Source organism: Camelus dromedarius, chromosome 23 (assembly GCF_036321535.1).
Source record: "Camelus dromedarius isolate mCamDro1 chromosome 23, mCamDro1.pat, whole genome shotgun sequence".
Lineage (NCBI taxonomy): Eukaryota > Metazoa > Chordata > Mammalia > Artiodactyla > Camelidae > Camelus > Camelus dromedarius.
In genome coordinates, this window is record NC_087458.1 from 15,079,173 (window position 1) to 15,100,534 (window position 21,362).

The following is a 21,362-nucleotide window of genomic DNA, read 5'->3' on the forward strand; positions in this document are numbered from 1 at the left end:
TCCCACAGGACTGATCAGGGTCACTACTCGCAAGGCGCTGCACAGATGTCATAGAGAAAACATGAATCTATTAGTAATAGGATTGCCAATTCACAGAGGGCTCATGAAAGCCTCTGCCTATGGAATGGGCTAAAGGAAAGTCGGCTTTCTGGGAGGCGTCCCGGAACACAGCATTCCGTAAACAGGGTTCCCCTGGATTAGGGATGACACACTGGCAATGAGATGTGGGGGACAGGAAGGGGCAGGAGAAGGGAACTGACATTTACTGAGTTCGCATTATGTGCTATTCAATCCTCACAACAGGTCTTCCATGTGACTTTTATCAGCCCTCCTCCATTTTTACAGTTAAGGAGAGCAAGACTCCTCAAGATTGACTTGTCAAAGGCTATATCCTGCACTGAGTCCACGGACATCTGACCCCAGCCTATGCTCTTCATAGTGGACCTTACCCAGCATCCAGATTGACCTTTGGTCAAAATCAGGGTTTTGCAACCTTGGCGCTATTGACATTTGGGGCCAGATAATTCTTTGTTGGGGGGTAGGAGGGCTGTTCTGTGCACTGTAGGACGTACAGCAACCTCCTTGGGCTCTAACCACTGGATGCCATAGCCCCCCGCAAGGTGTGACTTCCAGAAGTGCTTCTAAACATGGCCGAATATCTCCTGGGGGGCAAAATCGGCCCCTCTTGAACATCAAATACAGTGTTCATCTTTTCTTGCACTGTTCTCTCATTGCTTCAGAAATACAAAACATATTTTAACAAAAGATAGTAATTTTTATAGGGACAAGACAGTGTCATTTATTTACTTTGTATCCTCATTGTGCTAGGGATGTAGTATGCAAAAAAGACTAGTTAAAAGTTAAATCATAATTTAAATATAAATCATACTTGAAGCAAAACTGATTCCATTCCACGGTGCCTATCAAAGAGCAAGGTTGCAATTCAGCAGTAGAGAGGTCTGAAGGCTGTAGGAGGCTCCCTGCAAAGAGTTGAAGGCATGATCCCTAGTCTTTGGAGCAACCACAACCCCCCTCCATTCCTCAAACAGTAGAACTGACAGCCATTAATCAGAATCAGATTCTAGTCAATGCCTGGCTGACTTTTCTGGCTTGTCCTTCTCCTCCATTCCTTCGACACATTTTTCTGGTTCTTCTCAAAACCAAGACCAACAGGGGCATCTAGGTAAGCTCAGGGCAAAGCAGCCAGGACTCAGAGAGGACGCACTGGGAGAAAAGCCAGTGGGGCTGAGTCCTAAAAAGCTTCCTCCCCTTGGTTTCATGTCTCTCCTTTCACGGGAGCCAGTGCAGTTTGCTTGGCTCTTCTGGAAGTCTGAAGCTAGATGGGACAAGCCCGTCCTCCTAGAGGAATCAACTCCTCTTGAGGTCTTTCATGTGGAGCCAAGATAGCTGCAGTATAATCGAGTCTACAAATGAAAACGTGGGCACAGCCGAAGTCAAAGGATGCTCCAAAGGAGAAACCCTCAGATTTATGGCTAGAGTGTGGCTCTGTAATTAATTCCTTCTCTCCCTTCTGCCAGGAGTAAACTTTTCTTTCTTCTCCTCCAATTCTTTCCCCCTCTTCCTCTGTTTATAAATCTTCGAGAGAAACAGCAGCAGCCACTCTCAGAGATCAAAGTTTTAGCAGGCAACAAAGACCTCCGAGGAGGCTGTTGCCATGGGAACTCTCTGAGCTGAAGCCCTCTTAATCGGCAAATCTCCTTGGTTAGCAGCACGGGCTGGGGCTGGCAAAGAGGAAGAGAAGGGGGAGGGGGAGACTTGGCAACAAGTAGCCTTTCTAAACAGCCAGAACCAATGACATGGAGGTGGGGGTAAGATGGGATGCAGCATGGACACAGGGGTGAGCACCAGAGTATTTCTGCACAGCCATAGAAACTGACTCCCATCAAAGCCGGTCACAAGTTCTGAGATGTCTCCTCCCAGGAATTCCCTGGTTCCTTATTATTACGTTCTTAATGGCTTTTTAATACTAATAGGCAGAAAGGTTGATTTTAGACCAGAATAACAATTTCAGGCACAGTATTGTGAATAACTTGATTTTTCTTTAAAAATTCATGCATGCCTGTTTCTCTACCTCTTCTCTGGGTAATATATTCTGTACTTCTGGGTAAGTCACAGGAGAAGATGGAAGGAAAACTAGAGGCATGACAGGAAAACAAAGGTAATTCTGTGGCATTACCTTCACAGGGAAGACTCAGTCCCAACTTAGCACCTACTCACAAGGACCTGCTGGGACAAGCCTATTTCTGGCCTCCTGGAATAGCATTGCATTTGGCCTATAAAGAAGCAGAAATTGGTGAATTCCATCAAACATTAACAATATGTGTTTTTGGCTGCCTGGCATTCTTATCTTCTTCACTTGGAAACAAATGCCCAATTTCTTGTGAGGAAGCGATTCCTTTTCCCTCTTCCCTTCAATTCACATGGTTCGTTTGGGGCTAGTGGTACCCTACGTTCCTCTCCCAAAGAACAACTCACTCCCAACAACAGGACTTTTGCTGAAACTATGGAGAGAGGCAGTTTATCCTCCTGAGATGTAAGGTGTTAAAGACCATGGAAGCCTGGGCCTGCTGGGGGCCACGTTTGGCGCAAGTGGAGAGAGTCTTCCTAAGAATGAAACTGACACAGAGGACACAGATGATCTGAGCACTGGGACTCAGACATGCCTGAAGCTAGGAATATCCCGGGACTTACCGGTTACCTAAGCCAAAACGTTCCCCTGAGCCAGTTTAAGTATCGATCCCTTGCAATCAAAAGAGTTCTGAAGAACACACAGTCAGCTCTGGATGATGAGATTTCAGGAGACATTTTCTTGTTTTGTCCTTTTCTGTTTTGTTTGGAATTTTTACAATAAACATGTACCATTTTTTCCCTAAAACAGAGGCGGTATTAAAACAAAACAAGACAGCAGTATTCGGGGCATCACTCTATAGAGAGAATTAATTCTGCAATCTGTGGATCTTTTAGATGAGGTCAGATTTATAGATTGAACTCTAAAGCCATCGTGTTTATCCTAATATCCTGAACAAGAAAACCTGTTCCATGTTGGAAGCTCATCATATACAAACTACTGTATATAAAAGAGATAAACAACAGGGACCTGTAGAGCACAGGGAACTCTATTCAATATCTTATAATAACCTATAGTGGAAAAGAACATGAAAAGGTAAATATATTCATATATATGTATTTTATATGTGTATATATTCATATATATTTTATATATATACATATGTATATATATAAAACTGAATCACTTCACTGTATACCAGAAACAAATACAACATGGTAAATCAACTATACTTTAATTAAAAACAAAAAAGTTTAAAAATAAACTTCCTTTTTTTTAGTTTATAAAAAAAAGAAAGCTCATCATCAGAGAGGGAGTCTCTATAATTTCCCTCTACCAACCCTAATTTCCAAAAATTGCTATTTATCATTAGGAAAATCTTCCTTAGCTTTCATTCTGAACACTCCTTAACTCATGTCCTGTTTTTCTGTTCTTGGTCCAGGGGCACAAGTGTTCCTCCAGCCATATTTCCACTGGGACCCTTTCCCTCCTTTTTATACTTGGCCCTTAAAAAACAAGCTACCAATGAGCCATCAGAAAGAAGGGGTCAGGCCCTTATATGGTGCACAGAAAGAAACAAGAACAAGGCGAGCTGCTTTCAGATTTTAAAATAACAACTTCCCTGCTTGAGCCTTCCTGAATGGTGAGGTCCTTTTCCTGCCAGCTGGAGCTGCCCAAGGGAACTTTATTCCTATCCAAACAGTGGCATGGTTCCAGGTTATAAACAGACTGTTCCTGCCACTGATCCTAGACCAATGTCTAATCTCAGGGTGGCAGATTTCTGGACACTTCCACCTTCTGTGACTGTCTGCTGCTATGGCCCTACCATCCCAAAACATCTGTCTAAATATTTCTAAGGTAGCTGTCACCCTCATCTCAAAGCACTCAAAATACCATGTGCATTTCCAACTTCAAAATGACTCTACCTTCTGAATCATCAAAAAGAGATTAAAAGAGTGTTCAGTATAGTTTTTGTGTTTGATGCTGAATGAGCGGTTATCCTCCCATTTCCCTGAATCACAACTGCAGATACTTCTGAAACCTCTAAAAGAAGCATCCACAGTGATGTGTAGATGGCTCAGAAGTATGGGGAAGAGAGGGGTGGGTCTCGCTCAGTGGGGAGGTATGCAATCTAGACAAGAACAACTATGTCTTTGAAGTGAGGGCTGAGGTCAATGGTTATAAGCAGTTTCACAGAAATCAAATGAAAAACTAAAGCAAATCTGGGACAAGTAAAAATCGTTACCTATGGCCTCAAGCAGCAACCACATTTTTTGCAAGCATGGCTTATGCAGGGGAGCATTCTATAGCTTCTTAATATAGACAGGTCATGTGGTATCAAGGAAAGAGAGGAGGCTAGGAATCAAAGCACTTGGGTTTGATCAGCGACATTTTTTTTTTTAACTAGGATAATAGTTACAAAACTTGAATGTTAATTTCTTCATTTGAAAAACAAGAAAAGTAATGTCTGCTCTCCTATGTTATAAAGTTATTATAGAAAAATTTTGTGAACTCAAATTATTATCAGTGTACATTAACAACAGTAGGAGATGTAGTAATGGTATCACTTTAGTGGATATTTATTGCTTTTTCAGGCATCTCACATCCATTCTCCCCTTCTTTTTTTTTTTTTTTTTTTTGTAACAGTGCCTCAGTTTCCTTTGAGGAATTAATTCTTCTCTGTATCTTGATGGACTAGCCACCAAGAGCCTCTGATCTCCCAAGGCTAAGCAGTGGACACCTGCCCAAACTGGGCCAAATGGACTCTCTTTTCCAAGACTGATTCTTGAGTGAGCAAATGTGAGATTAGAAAAAAAAAAAAAAGTTGATTTTTTTAACGTCCATGGAGCCCTAAAGGCATTCTTTTAGAATTCTATGAATTCTTGCTATATACACCTTAGAGCATCTCTGGCAGGGCAGGGATTGCGCTGTGTTCATCAAAATATTTTCACTTTCTTCCTGGGCACATACAAAATAACAGGAGTAACCTGTGTCGCTGACAGACCTGACTCCTAAAAAGTCCCACGTGATCTTCCTCACTTCCTCTTTCTGTGCAGCTGGGAGCAAAGTTCTCCAATGCAGTAAGCTGAACAATGGAGAAGCCTAGACCCCAGCCCCACCGCTTGGAAGGGAGCTCCCCAGGGAAGCCTCTGAACCCACATCTGAATATGACAAGATGAAGTAATGAATTTCTGTTGTGGTAAGTCACTGACATTTAAGGGTTTGTTTGTTTGTTTTTTAACAGAAGCTAATAGGTGTTACCCGAATATATTATCCTTTTTTGGAGACTGATTTTCCAGCCTTCCTTTCAGTGTTAATATCCTTCCAACGAATTCCATTCCTGCTTAAGTTAGCCAGTGTCTACTTCTGTTGCTTTCAGCCATAGTCCCTGATGGATCTGTTGCTTAGTAATTATTTGAATACCCAGATAAAGAATCATGACCGATGAGATTAAACCATGTTCTATCTCACTTGAGGCTGTAGACATTGATTGTATCAACACTTCAGAAGTCAACAATTATATACTTAGTATTGACTAACATTTAAGAGGCACAAAGTAAGTATTAGTTACAGATTCTGTCTATTTAACATTTTGAAACATTCACTCAAGCTCCTTTATTCTAGACACTCTGCTAGGCATCGCAGATATAAAGATGAATGAGAACTGGTCCTTGCCTCTGAAGAGTTCATGGTCCAGTGCTATTGAGAAGCTCCCAGTGTGGCAGGGGAGACCAAGACAAGGACACGTGCGGCACCAGTGTTACCACTCACATGAGGTCAAACCAGAATGTAAGGTGGATGAGGTTCTGTCCTTGGCCCTTTTCACTTTATATAATCTTCCTGGGTGACTCATCTCTTCTTTCATGGTTGTGACTACCACTCATGACTCTCAAATCTATCATCTCTAATCCCTGCTTCTCCACTGAGTTCCAGACCTATATTTTTAATTGTCAGCAAGGCATCTCCACCTTGGTGTCCCACAGGCCTCCCATACTGCACATGTCAGCAACCAAACTCGTTCTCCTGACTCTTCAACCTGCTTCCCAACCTGCGTCCTCTATCTGGGTTGACAAAACAGTTGGTTACCCAGTTGGCCAGAAACAACGGGGTCCTTTTGACTCATCCCTCTCTCTCTCGTGTTTTTAATTAGTCGTCAAGACCCATCACTTCCATCTCAGAAATGTTTCTATGTTGTCCCTTCTCAGTTCATCACTCTGGTTCATAATCTCGTACCGTCTCACCCTGCAGCAGCCCCGTAACCGATCCTTCTGTTCTAACCCTCCTCCCTAACAAGAGACTTCCCGGTCCTAATTGTTCTGACCCTGAGATCTCATTTCATTCCTCTGCAACAGCTTCTTCACTGGCTCCCCAAAGTCTTCAGAGGAAGTGAAACGTCTTAGTCTGACATATAAGACACTTCATAATCTTGCTCTATCAACTTTTCCATCTTTACCTTTGTATCATGAGAAAGTTGAATTCTTCTTAATTTGGCATCTGATTTATCCCTTTAATTTATCTTTCCTTATTACTTGGTCATCTGAAATGCCAACCTGTTTTCTCCTCCCCATGTTGTGATCACCCTCCGAGAGGAGCTAAAGTTTCAACTTCTTCAAGCCTCCATCAGTAGCTTCTTTTCATTCTTGTGGAATTAGTCCTTTTAATCCTGACTGACTGCAGAAGACCATAGTTCATTCCCTCTGACTTCCTTGTGAGTGTGCATCACCCTGCCTGTTCTCGTAATCAACCTGTAACCCCTTTAACTCTGTCCTGAGGACAGAATTCCTGGGATGGTCAGTTTCTCTGTTATCAAGGTAGTCACATCACTCATGTTCATTTACTTTTTACTTTGAGAGTTTTAAACCTGAAATAAAGCTCAAAGATGACTTAATTGAATACCTTTTCCTATACACAAATGCCTGATACAGTAACTCATAAGAAATTATCTACCTTCTCAAGGTCATCGAAATATCACCACTCTTACTGCATCTTTAGAGAACACTTAGTGCATCTTTAGAATCTCCCCAGCTGTTAACAGTTCTTTCTTTATCCTGAGATGGACTCCCTCCCCTTGTAACGTCTACTTCTGGTCCTAGTTTTACCTGGCCACACGGAGTCAGTTTCCAGTCCCTCCTCTATACAATTTCATTTCAGGTACCTGGGGACACCTCCCAAGCTCCCTTCCCAAGTCCTCCTTCACTACACCAAATTCTCCCAGTTCCTCCAACCATTCTTCATACTAAGTTCAATGCCTGGACCAGTGGCTCATGGAGGTTGTACCTCCCAGACTGTGGACCCAGTGATCTTCCCGCTGAGGTCTGTATCTCCTGGAGGCTGACTTCAGGAATCAAGTTGCTCTTCTAGTCTCACACAGAAAGAATACTCAACAAATAGGCCGGCAGAATATAAAAACCAAATAATTAGAATTCGTAAAACTGTAACAGTATTTTGAAAAATTCCTTAAAGGGGCACCAAGACAAAGACAACTCAAAACGTTGCATTTGGAAAGTAAATATAGTGCTTTCTGCACCCAGAAAATTCTCACAGATTTCAAACTAACCCCTTTAATGAACACAACTAGTATTGCCCTAAAAAGCTTACAAGGCAAATTGACCATGCTTTGAACATTTCTAATTAATGTGGAACAGAGCAGAATTGCATGATTCTCCTCCCCAAGACTCCTGGCAGGTATCTGTTTATCTCACAGATATGCTGCTTCCACTGTGATGAGCTGATTTGTAGTGTCTCCACTTTCCCTTTACGATTCTTTTTAGAGTCACTCTGATTTCCATTATTTTCTCTCTTCATTGTTGACCTTTTTCATCTGAGCTTTCCTTTCACCCACCTTTCTGTCCTGAGGAGAGCGTCTTTGCCCAGGTTGCTTTGTACATTTCGATCCAGAGGAACGCCCTTCAGATACTTCGGCGCATCCGCAGATGACAAGGCTGTCGCTGTGTTTATTCTCCCCACATTTGCAGAACTGGGACCAAACTATTGAAAGCAGTTTTTACCTGGCCTCCTTTTCCTCCACAGGCAATTGCTTTCTCTGCAAATGGCTGCACTGGCCAAATAACTGTGTTCACAATTAGCTAATTGCAGGCTCAATGGACCACTTGTTCCTCCAAACTTGGCCATGGGAGTTGTGCGATTAGGCAGAAATTTATCTTTTTATTCCCTTCTGATTTAGAGAGTCACAGCAGATTCCAAATCTAATTGCCGTGTATTCTTTTACAATGTCAATATAAACCTTTTTACATTTTTATTTCCTTTTGAATATTTGTCATATTTCCCATTCTTTTACAAATCACAGCAGTTATGCTTTATATATTGAACTCAAGAAATATGGATTTGAATTAAGTCAGCCCTCTAATAAGGCCCAACTATTATTATTTAAAGGGTCAATCATTAATAGCTAATTATTACTTTCATCCATTTTGTAAACTAAAAAATTAAGGCAGCAGAACCGTTGGTTTGCCAAAGTCATGACAGAGTAAAACTAAAATTCCTAAGTAGCAAATTCCATTTTCCCTCTGGGCATTGAGTTTCCCACAGAGGGTATAAATTAACCTCATCTGCCTCTGAAAGAAAGCACCCTTAAATATTCTCCCAAATTGTTATTACCTGGTTTCTTGGACACTTCAAAAAATGTAATTTCTTTTGGAAAATGGCTTCAAGGGTTTACCTTTTCTCCTACAATGAATGTCCTTTCTTTTCTTAATTTCTGTACGTTTTATTCTAATTTTCTTGTCCAACCAACAGCTACAGAGCACAAAATATGTGCTCAATTTTCAGTTTCATACAAGGAGGTCACCTCCTACTGACGTTCCTCGAATCCACAAGAGAAAAGTAGCTGAAAGTAATGAGTTTTCATTTATGAAGTAATTAATATTCATAAGGATTAGATTATATTTGCTTTGAGAGTAACTCAGACACTTTCAGGTTTCAAGAAATTTGCCTTCCAATTAAACACCAGTACATCTCTCCAATAGCTCTTTTCACTGGGCACCCTTTACTATCAAACGTTTATAGCCATCTTGCCTTAGGATCGTCTTAAGTGGAGATAACTGAATGGGGAAAGATTCCTGAAGTCTCAGGAGATCCTAACACACCAGCTTATCTCTCAGCTGTCTCTACCCGGCTTCAAAGGCCTCTGGCATTCTCCTCAACAATTAACATATAAAAAGATCAGGAAAGAATAAGAGCAGAGAGAAATCAGGGGTAAAGGTGCAAGTGGAAAGGCGGGGAGGAACTAAGAAAACAGAAGAAATACTCAAGACAATGCTGAACAGGGAGCTCTAGCTGCCAGGAAACAAAATCTAATAAATCCAGCTGCTGCTCATACGGAACATATTCTAAAACCGGTCTGTCTGTGCACGAAAGATAAAGACTGTGTGTGCAGCCCGCTGACACACGCAGAGGGAGAACGGTGCAAGCGGTCTAAGATGAAAATGCCGCTAAGGGGGGGCCACTTACCCAACACCAGGAGCTCCACCGAGTCCTCGTTCTTGCCCTCCAGGTCGTCAGGCGTGGTGATGACGCAGTAGTAGAGGCCGCTGTCTCCCCACATGAGTTTCCCAATTTGAAGATCTGCATCTGTTATCACAAAAAAAGGACTTGGTCCTCCACTCTGTGCTCTGAGAGGTAAACACTCAACGATGGAGGGTTGGAGGGGGCCCCCTTCCCTGTGTCTGCCGTGTTCTATTTCTTTACCTGGCTGCCAAGATGTTTGCTTTATTTAAAAACAAACAAATAAACAGCAAAACAATAAGAAAAACTAGCATCCCCAAAGTGAGAGAATTAGAGCACGACCAGAAACGGGTCTAGTCCCAGTCAGGTTTCAGGAATAGAAGACAGTTTTCAACCAGGCCTGCAGAGGCTTCTAAAAGCCAAATAAATTCCAGAATTAGTCTGGCCTCCTGGAAATGAGCTGGCTTCACAGGAGTTCTTCAAAATTCAAAGAATCAAATAGGTCACATCAAACTTTGGACCTTCTCTTGTCCAAAGCTTTTAGGGAGCAGGAGAAAATGTGGAATTGGTGCAAAACTACCTGGGGCTTGGGCCATAGCATCTACCTGCAACTTGCACACAGACATCCCTTCCCCCGGCAGAGGAACTTCTTAGAGAAGTCTGCTTTCTGCATTAGAGAAAGGGCAATAAAGGCTGATGTCAAGAAGTAAGGTATTTAAGAAAGCTTTCACTACGCCCATTTCTATTCAGTTCTAATAATAAATTCCTCAGACTGGAGGCCAGGCTCGGGGAAGACTACTTGCAAAGCTCATCTCTGTGTCTTCTCTAGATATTACAACCCTCCACCCTTCCTCCCCACACCATCCCATTAAAGCCATTGGCTAGGTTTCTTGATGCTCTATGTCCTATAAAATCAAAGTGTTGAGGGATTGAAAGGTGCAAGGCTGACATCCTCTTGCATCTGGGGAGAATGGAACCAACCTCCCTCTCATTCCCTAGATTCAAAACAGAAGCATTATTACCATGAACAATCGTGATCTCTCTGCCCCTGTAGAAATCTCCCAGGGTCACGGTTGAGCCCTGTTTGGAAGCTACCACTCGGACAGTCCTCCTGCTGTCTAAACAGTCCAAGTAGGGGTCCCATTCCAGGTTTCTTTTGCTGAGAGACTGGGCCCGGGGAGAGGACATGCCCAAGGATTCCCCCATGCGATCCTGGCAGTAGGACTTGAACTTCCACTGGACGACGGCAGGCTGATGGGAGGACGTGGAGAAGTGGCAGCGAAGCACAGTGGGCTGGAAGAGCATGGCCACCTTCTTCTTGTCAGGCACTGTGACCTGAAGGCCCTCGGCCATGGCTGCAAAATAGAATGAACATGTCCAGATGGCATCCGTATCCTGGACCTCACCTCAACTGTCCACCTTACCTCCCCAACCTGTTCCTCCCCTTGTTTTCTCCATTACAACTCAGAGCATCAACATCTACCTGATTGCCTTGGCCAGAAAGCTGCCCTAACTCCCAATATCCAAATGGTCGCAAAGTCATGTCGACTTGATCTCTTAGCATCTTTAATACTTCCTTCCTCCTCTTTAACCCCACTACCACTGCTTTTGTGTAAACCCTCTTCATTTCTTGCTTATAACTTTGCAATAACCTCTTGTCTGGTCTCCCTGCCTGCAGCTGCCCATATGCAGCCCATTCCCCTTGCTATAAGTTCAGGTTACCTTTCTAAACCTGACTGTTATTGCTCTCCTTCTTTAAACCCTTTGCTCAGCCTCCATGGTCTTCGGGAAAAAAACCCAAAGTTCTTGGCAAGGCATATAAGGTGCTCCAACATCCGCTTCCTCCTCAGCCTCACTTCTTGCAGCACCTCTACTTGCGCACCAGCCTCCAAGGATACCAAACTAAGAGGCTCCCCAAGTGGGATGTGCTATCTCACTTCTCTAGGTCTTGGCACAAGAATGTTCCTTGTTTACAGAATGCTTTTTCCTCACTTCTCTCCCTGGGAAACTCTTTTCCATCTTTCAACATGTAGCTCAAAAGCTTCTTGTAAAGTCTTCTCTGACCGATCAATCCATTTGTCACTTCCTCCTCTGTACCATCAATACCCCCAGCATTCTCCTCCAGACATTAACCATAATAATTTGGCAAGTACTTATTTTCATGCCTCCATCAGACTTGTCAGGTCAGGTAAGGAAGATGTCTTATCTTGCTGTCTTGGCTTGTGGAGCCCATAGCTACTCAAAAAATATGTGATAAATGAGGACAATGAAGCCAGGAAGTATGACTTCGGGAGGAAGTGACTTCCCTTCCAGCTGGTGAACGAGCAAAGGGGACAGAGATTAAGGGGGAAAGAAGGCTTTGAGAGAAACGGAGAATGTCTGATCAAAGGTAGTAGACTAAGTTCAAAAGCTTTGAAGGGCAAACCAAAAAAGGAAGCGGGGGGGGGGGGGTAGGTAGGGAGAGTCTAGAAAGCAGATGAGAAGTTCAAGTGGTGAAAAGATCAATTTGAGGCTTGGTGTCCAAGAAAGAGGGAAATTTCAGTGAATGAAAGACCAGGGAAGTGTCTGAGAGGCAAAAGCCTTCTATGAACTCGATGGTAAGACCCAGAAATTCCAAGCAAAGGGAATGGTGAATGGGAGAGTTAAGAGTTTCTAGCTTGATCTGACATTAGAAGCAGAAGTAGAATGATGATGAGAGGCAGAAAAAAGGGATGTGAATAGAAAGACATGATAAATTCAGGAGCCTGCCAAGTCAGCTTCAGGTAGCCTGAGGCAAAGCGTTTCACCCTAGAATCGCAGGTGGACTTAAGATATACAAGAAAGGACTAGTTTCCATGGGGGGGGGGGGGGGGGCTTTTTATTACTGCCCGTGTTCATAATGACATCCTGCAAAGCAAACTCGCTCTGACAGCCCAAACATGCACTTATACATGAATATCTCTTTATAGCAGCACCCCTGACAAGGGCAAGATACCATATTTGTACTCACGTCTTCTGATCTCCAGACCCATGCCACTCTTCAGTGAAAGCACTATGAAAAACTAGGTTCTAATCCCTGTTAGGAAGAAAAAAGGCTTCTGCATTCTATGGAACGGGGAAGCGAACGCAACAGAGTGTTTAAGATTTAGTGTTCTGGACCTACCTGCTCAATAGCTACTATGGAATAAATGAAGGAATGAGTGAGTGAATGAATGACTATTAATATGGGGATTTCTAGGACTGTGCAGAGCAAATGGGTTAAATGACTCACAAACAGCACAGTGTAGTAAAACAGTTGGCATCAAGCAGACATGGCTTTGACTCTCCTCTGGCCATGTACTAATGGTGAAGCCTTAATGGATCCTCTTCAGTAACCCTCACCTGTAAAATGAGCCTCATATTCCTTACTCACCAGAGCTGATAACACATGTTACCTCACTGGGCGCCTGCAGAGAGTGGACTCCATAGCAGAGGACTGTGACCATGACCAGTGGAGGGTGGATCTCAAATATGAATCCTCTTGTACCTTCCCTGCCTTTCCCCTCACCTCCCAAGATGAAACTCTTGAATCTCAGTGATCATCCACCACCAGTAGGTTTGATTACAGCCGCATTATGTAGCTCACCCCATCAAGGGGCAAATAATGAGTTTTCATTTGGAAGCTCAGAGAAGAACCCCAGTTCCCAGGCTCCACTGCTTCCATTCACCACCCCTCAAATGTTGATGTGGCTGTTTTCATTCTCCCCAACTCACTTGGAAGAGAAGACATTTTTTTTTTTTGCATTAAATTCTACTGCATTAATTTTAAACCTTGTCATTTGTCTTCAAATCCTTATCCACACACATTTTCCAGGTAACAAAAATGAGACAGGGGGGTGAAATGACTTCACATAGCAGTGGTTGAGGCTGGATAACCAATCACAGGCACTGTTCCAAGGACAAAGCTGTGGAACTGACTAAATCACCTTTCTGCTCTGCTCCCTGCCTGTTCAGGCTCCGCACGAGAATCACATTTCCCAGCCCTTCTAGGATAAATGAAACCAGCAAAGGAGGCAGATGCAGCACAGAAGTGATGCAGGGAGGGCTTGTTTGGGTTATTTTGAGACAGTTAAGTATGCAGTTTTGTTCATCAGATGATTAGAAAGAATAACCTCCTTCTCAGCTCTGTTCTCTGTTAATGAGATTAGCCACTTGACCAAGCCACTGGACTCCCTTAATTATTATTTTTTTTATTGTGGACTCCCTTAATTATTAATAGAGTTTAGTCAATTTGCAGCTCCTTCTATGATATACATGTAAGCTCATACTCCAAAGAATACATTTTCAGAAACATCTGCCTTTTGATAGCATGACAGTTAAAGGCATGGCTTTAGCATGAGTCCTAGGTCAGAACCTAAGCCCTACCACTTCCTAGCTGCATGACCAGGCAAATGACTCAGCCCTGGTGAGTGTCAGTTTCCTTACTGGTAAAAACAGAATAATAGTAACTGTCTCATGGAACTGCCTGAGGGCTAAATAAGATTTTATCCTAAATACTTAGTATAATAGTGGCATACAGTAAGCACTCAATACAGGTAGTTGCTGCTGCTGTCAAGAACAGTCTGTTGACTTCTCTGAAGCCATGAACCTAGAGCTCGGTGAGCACAGATAACAAGGTGTAAGATGCTGAGTGTATAGAGGGCAGAATGGGCAGAAACTGCACACGAATGCTACAGCAGATAACTAGTTCAACAGCAAACCTGCCCATGTGTGGGCGTCACTGCACAATCACACATGCACCTCCCGGAAGTCAGAAACAGAGGGTACCCCTGTGTGTGCGCACAGGCATCGGCATGCAGACGTGTGCAGGCAAAATGGAAGCCCTAGGGACCGACACTCAGGATAGCTCTAGAGAGCTGGAGAGGATAGAACTAGGAATTTCAAGGAAACATCAGTATATTGGATCTTTGAGGACCGTAAGAGTGAAGAGTTAGAGAGAAAGCTGAAAATACCAATGCCTGCCTTAGCTCTATAAACCTCAAACTACAGGACAAACGCCACCCAGTTCCCAAGCCTGCCCTAGCCAAGCCTATTAGGAACCCTGTTCCCACTGGAGGGTGAGGTCTAGAATTGCTCTTCTGGCCCTAACCCTGGATTCCAGGGGAGGGCTGCGGTTCCCTAGACCCACTGGGCTGCATGTCTTTCCCAGAAGCTATGTTTATGTTACACTTAGACTGTGTTTCCATCCGGTTTTGCAATCTGTTGGGACCAAAGGCTTGTCCTGAGTTCTGGTCTGCTCGCCTGGGCCCTGATACAAGCCCTTTTTCCTGAAGATTAGTTTTTGTTTCCGACACCCTCACACGTGACTGATCTATACCTGAACCTGTGGTGCTGCTGTCCAGTCACTGCAAAAACTACCTCTCATGGGACCCTACTCCTACCCCAGATCAAGCCCCCCATGGACACTGAGATTTGGCTGGGAACACCCTCCTTCTGACTCCAGTTCTCAAGGGATCTGCCCTGGGACTAGGTTAATGTCCTGAGCTTGCATCCCACCTCTTATCAGCTTTTTGTTTTTCTATGTCACCACTTGTTAGATGCCAAAAACATAGTACTTCTTATGCTACAGTCTATACGAGCTAATAAGAATATCTTTGAATGCCAGGTAAATAAACTAAACATTTTCAGCCTCTTTGTAAATGGTCACCTGTGCGTTCAACCTAAGAAATCTTACTCTCCCATGATTCCAACTACCAGTTATGTCTCTGACCCCCAGCTCCATGAAACCTCACCTGCATGTTTAACAGATACTTCAAACTAAGCATAGCGAAACTTCATTCACCACCTTCTCTTTTCCTGCCTCAACTCTTGCTTAGAAAACCAGCCTTCCTGTCTCCCTAGCTCTTTTGCCAGTACACCCTCTGTCCTATCACCCCAGAAAGAAATCGTAGCTTTGATCATTTCCTCTCCGTCTCTAACCAGCTTCAGTTGGTCACTAATTCTTAATCTCGCTCAAATTTGACCTTCTCTGTTTCCACTGTCACTCCCAGTGGGAATAAATCCGGTTTCTATTCCTTCTACTAGGTAACAATTATGAAATGCTTACTGTATGTTAGAAATTGTGTTAAGCACCATTCATATAGCATCTTAATAAATTCTCTCCAAAAATCCTATGAAGTAGGTATTATCATTACAACCATTTTACAGATGAACAAACTGATTTTCAGAGAATGTATGTATTGTGCCTAACATCTCAGTGTTAGCAAGTGACAGATTTGAACCCAGGCTTGCGGCTCCAAAGCTCTATCGCTTTACGCAAGTCCTCATTATCTCCCGGGTTTTATGACAGCCTCCTCAGTGGTCTCCCAACTTCCAGCCCAACTCTCCCCATTTTTTCTATCTAGAATATTCTTTTTCAAAGGACATAGCCAATCACGGCAGTCCCCTGCTTAAAGGCCTCCAATGAGGAGTCATTTTATCGTTCCAGGATAAAACCCAAATGCCTTGACGTGGGATGTAGAGCCTTCTCCATGATTTAGCCCCATGCACGGTTCAGGCATACCAAGACGTTTTCCATTCTTTAACTATAAAAATATGTTATCCCCTCCACCTGGGGAAACACCAGGCATGTAACTGAGGAGTTGGAGTTTCTGGGAGAGAGACAGAGAAGCACTGGGTGTGGGTCCCACACACACATGAGCACGTGCTGGCACAAGGGGGAGACTGGGACTCGGAGTCCAGGCACTGGTGACACCATAAGGGTCTTGTGTTTTGAAGCTCTTACAAAGACATTTACAGAGGTATGGAAAGAACCCATGTTTCCTCCCACAAAATAAAGCAAGTCTCCCAACAAACTGGAAGGAGACTGCTTAGAGAAGAAAGCAAAAGACAGAAAAAGAAGTGACGTGAAATAAGGGATCCTACGATGTAGAACACATTTGTACAAGTGAGGATTCCTGACTGAAAGAAGCACTGGCTGGCATACAGAAGACTGGAGATTATAGTGGCTTTCTGGGTTTGCAGAGGAGGGGCCACCATTCTTAGACCACCAGACCACTCTTTCCCTTTTTATTGTGCCCCTGATCCTCAGGAAAATTGTCCCTGACTATCTAACTCAAATTCATTCAAAAACATGTTTTAAAATATGATGGTAAGTTCTAGGAAGATAGATTTAAAAGACCAGTCTCTGATCTTGAGAAATTCAATATAAATTTGGTTTCTAACTCTAAGGTCCTTGAAGGCAAGGACAAGGATTTGGCTGACTTTGTATCCCCAGTATACAGCAAGGCCATAAAATACAGCTGAAGCTCACGAAATGTGGAATGAATCAATGAATGAATGAACAAATGAACACGTGAATCTGAAGGGTCTTTCTTAGCAGGTGGTCCTCAGTGCAGAGAACAGATTCTGGCCAATAAGGAGGAAATCTGCTTAAAAGTGGAGTGATGAGTGACAGCTCAGTGCAGCAGCCCCGCTCTCAGCTAGTCACCAGGGGTACCCAGCCACCCAGCCAGAGAGGATCAGCCCCAAGTGCAGACAAGGCCTCCCAGCATGTGGCAAAATAAGTTCCTGCCCCAATTCTCATATAAAGAAAAGGATTCTATACATGACGAATTGTGTTCCTGCAAGGATAACAAAAGCAGTGTCTACAGCAATGCTGTTCTTATTTTAGCACTTTCATTTCGTTCAAAGCAAGTCCCTTTTCCCCATTAGTTGTAAGCTATTCCTGCCAGCATCTTTGAGAGACAGATCCATAAGCACAGCCCCATTTTAAAGAAACAAAGATTGCTGCTAAAGATTATGGAAAATTATCATCAACACAGACAGGCATCTTCAGAAATAAGGCTCACCCATCCCTTAACTCCTCAAGTCCCAGAAGTGGGATCTGACTTCAAAACTGCCCATTCACCAGCATATCTTGGCTTTCAGACTCCTAAGTTTTTTCCTCATTCAGTATGACAATACACATCTTCCTTTTCCTGTCTTTAAGTTAGATCTTTAAGAAATTCATCTTTTTTTTTGTCTTCACATTTTTCACATACTTTCCCAATTTCCTAAGACATTGTTTTAGGAACAGTTGATGGGCAGGTTTTCTAAGTGTAGGAGATAAACAAGGGGTGTCCAAGCATCTCTAGTAGGTTTGCTCCACAGTGTGTCTATCCCTTAGTAGCACTGTCAGCATGGGAGCAAAGCATTCTGGGAAATTCTGACCCACAGGCTCTGTTTTTAAAGACAAAGAAAACACAGCTTGAATCTTTTTCCCCCCACCAGTAGATACTATTCATCTTCTTGATATACTTGGGTTAAAAAATAAATAAAATTTAAAAAACCTTGACCAAGAAGAGTAGGCATTCCCTTGGTGTTTGCCCATTTTCTAAGCCTCGTTCTCCAGCTGGCCTATTGGTCCTGTAGGTCAATCAAGTTCCTGCCAATAAATTCCTTTCCAGCTTAACCTGGGCAGAATCAGTTTCTCTCTGGTACTTGTGCACACAGAGCTTGCCATCCATTAAGCATTACACTCTGTGTGTCCAATGGATCCATGCTTTCCCATTCTCTGCCACCACTGCACAGATGAAAGCCACAAACATATCTCCTTTCTGTCCGATTTGCCTCATCTTCCAGAGATCTGAGATGAGCTCATGGGTAATGTCTAGCTGGCTTACATGCTGTTCCAGTGGGACCAAAGCAGTACTAAAAGAGGTCAGTCTCTACCCTGCAGTGCAGAGGTACTTTGGAAGCTGTCCTGATTCATTCAGATGGGTCAGTCTCTTAGGATGGGCTAGCCATTTGGACAGAGAAGAGTTCCCATAAGAAAGCCCTTATGTACTTTCATCAACTTGTTACCTGTATTTCCAGTATCTCTCACTTGAGCTCCAGACCCAAATAGCTTCATTCTCCATCTGGATGTTACACAAGCACCCCAAACCCTTCTTTTAGTAACAGAACTTCCCAGGTTTTAATCTGGCCGGCCAAGCCAGCCATATATTACCATTTCCTAGCTTCTCCTGCAGCTAATTGTGGCCATGAGACAAGATTCAAGACATAAGTATGGGTGGAGAAGAGGTATGTATTCCAGGTCACCTCTCTAAAAACAAACTACTTGCCCTGGCCCTCTGCTTTCCTTGCTCCCAGTGGCTGAAAAGTGCCTGTCCCTGGAGCAGTCTTGGGAGCAGCATACTGGGAATGGTAGACTCTGTCCCACTCGACCTCTACTGTTACAGGAGAGAGACAAAAACTACGTTGTGTGAGTTCCTATATTTTAGGGTCTCTTTGTTACAGCATCTCATGCTATACTCTAACTAACAGATGCAAAATACTGAACCTGTATCTCCCTCCTTTACATGTTTCTCCTCCTGTATTAGTTCATGTCCACAAACGGCATCCCCGGCAATCCCAAGCCAGAAACCCTAAAGGTACCTTTGACACTCCTTTCTTTCAACCTCCACATCCAACCAAGCCAGGACCACTTCCTTTATCTTTTGTCACTCCATCCACTTCTTTCATTCCCACTGCACGATAGGAGCTCAGGATCTCATCATGTCTTGTCTCTCTTTCTGTAATGGTCTTCTAGCTGGTTTTTGCTGCAAGTCTGCCTATGTCTAATCTACCCTCCACACTGAGGTCCAAATGATGTTTCTAAAATGCACATCTGACCACAGCACTCCCTTGCTCTCATCCTTTTAAAGACTCCCTCTAGGCAGTTCAAGAGTACAAGGGCTCATTTCAGATGAGATGGGGTCACTCTCTTCCATTCCTCCTGCAGCACTAAATTCTCCAACCATACTAAAATATTTGTAATTTTCGGAAAACAACATGTCCTCCCTTAATTCATAGCTTTTGCACATGCTGTTTCCTCTGTAAATTTCCCTTCCTCCATCCCACCCTTTCCCTAGTAACTCCTATGTATACTTCCGGTTTCCTCAGCTATCACTTCCTGTAGAAGCTTCTTCTGGCTCTTAACTGTGGTCATAGAACCCTAGAGAATCACATCACCTTGCCTAAGAATTTCCTATTTAATCATCTCTCTCTGCCGTTAATAACAAGCTGTCTCCCACAGGATTTTAAAGACTCTGATGCATAATAGGTACTCAATACATTTGTTGAATGGTTTAAGTCAGTTGATAGATTGTTTTATTTGTTCCCAATTAGTTTTCCTGCCCTCCTCTTACATTGTTCCCTGGAGACAGGATACACTTATCGCTCCATAGACTATGGGCTTGGCCATATGACCTGCTTTGGCCAATGGAATGTGAGTGCATGTGCCACAAGATTTGTCCCAGCAGAAGCTTAAAAGTCATTTGTGTGGCTTGGCTCTGTGCCCTGCCCCTACCCACCTTAAGACTTCTGCCATGAGAACAGCATGCCCAGATAGTGGCTGCTCCTTCATCCTGGGTCTTGGAATAAGAAGACATTTGGAACTGAGCCAAGTCCACTAATTCCAGCCAGTTCACAACTGACCTGCAACTGACTGCAGCTCTCATGTAAATGAGCAAGTAAATGTATGGTGTTGTGAGCTATTGAGACTTGGGGTTGCCTATTGCTGCATCAAAATGCTGACTAATATTCTTATTTGGGGCTCAAAACAGCTTCCTATGTGCCAAATATTGTGCTAGGAGTTATACATAATTTCATTTTAATTATCACGACAACCCTAGAACTGAAGTTAGCTTCCTCATTTTAAAGTTGAAGAAATTAAGGTAAAAGATTAAGCTAGCATGCAAATCCAGGTCAGTTTGAGCTCAATCCCTCTCCTCCGACTGCCTCCTGATGAGTCAAAGGCCTGGGAGGAAGGACAGTGCAGGATCCCGGCTGAGTGTGAAGGTTCTACTCCTAATTCAGAGCACCACGTCCCGCCGGGCTCCAGACGCTGCAGGAGAACAGGGAAGCAGCGTGTTCTTCTGAGCTCTTCCTTGTTTCTTGGCCCCTAAAGAACTCTAGTCATCCAAAATGCCTTCTTTTATTTTCAGAAAGCCAGAAGCTATCTTGAAGACCGAGATTTTAAGCAGACGTATGCCGCAGCTACATCCTGCGGGGCTCCTGGCTACACGGCACCAGCCCCTCATCCCAGATGGGCTCTAACATGCCAGCAGTATCTGCTGTCACAGGGTCACATCCGCCGCTCCCTCGTGCCTCGCTGGAGCACTCCTCATTCACTCCTTTCCTGTAGATCTCAGGATTAAATTAGAAATACCAAATGCTATTCCTTCTCACTTTTTCCTGCAACATTTCCTTGAGTTCTATGAGCTCGGAGCCTCACTACCCAATGCCCCATAGTAGACACCATGTATGTTCACTTAAATCAGGAGTTCTAGTTTGACCCACCTTAACCAGAAAATAACGTTTCCCTTGGATTCAGGCATTTGAAACTACCAAGTCATATATTTGTCAGTGCACAACTTCTTACTATTTTAACCAATAAGATGCCATAGACTTGGACAAGTCCCTCTGAGCCTTGTTCTTCTCGTGTAAAGGTGGGTAATATCAGCCTTACTTAAAGAAGGACCAAAAGGGGTAATGTACATGAACGCCATTTAACACATAGAAAAGCATTATAGCATGCAAATAAGCAAGAACAACAGTCAGATCATAACTATCTTTATATTTCTGATTGACGGAAGGTTGGCATAAGGGCTAAAATAGTTGAAAGGAGTGAAGAGGTGTGTCCTGCAACAAAAATCTAAGACTAGAACGGACATTCTAGGGCTATGTTGACTAGAGTAGAATCCATCCCATCTGGCCCAGAGCACTTGCCTTGCTATGACAGTCCCCAGTATGACTGCACTTCATTGTTCACAGTGGACCCTGTCCTGTCCACCAAGCACTGCATATATATATGCATGCACACACAGTG

General features: G+C 43.4%; 1 protein-coding gene across 3 annotated transcripts in view; it reads right to left on the reverse strand.

Annotated features, from left to right (window-relative positions):
- Positions 1-21,362, reverse strand: part of ILDR2 (immunoglobulin like domain containing receptor 2) — a 60,528-nt gene that overhangs the window by 34,301 nt on the left and 4,865 nt on the right. For all 3 annotated transcript variants that reach the window (XM_064477952.1, XM_064477951.1, XM_031435853.2), the window contains exons 2-3: positions 10,576-10,908; positions 9,560-9,679 (exon numbers count right to left, since the gene is read on the reverse strand). In XM_064477952.1, coding sequence (XP_064334022.1) covers positions 9,560-9,679; positions 10,576-10,908 — 453 coding nt within the window. The remainder of the gene's footprint in view (positions 1-9,559; positions 9,680-10,575; positions 10,909-21,362) is intronic.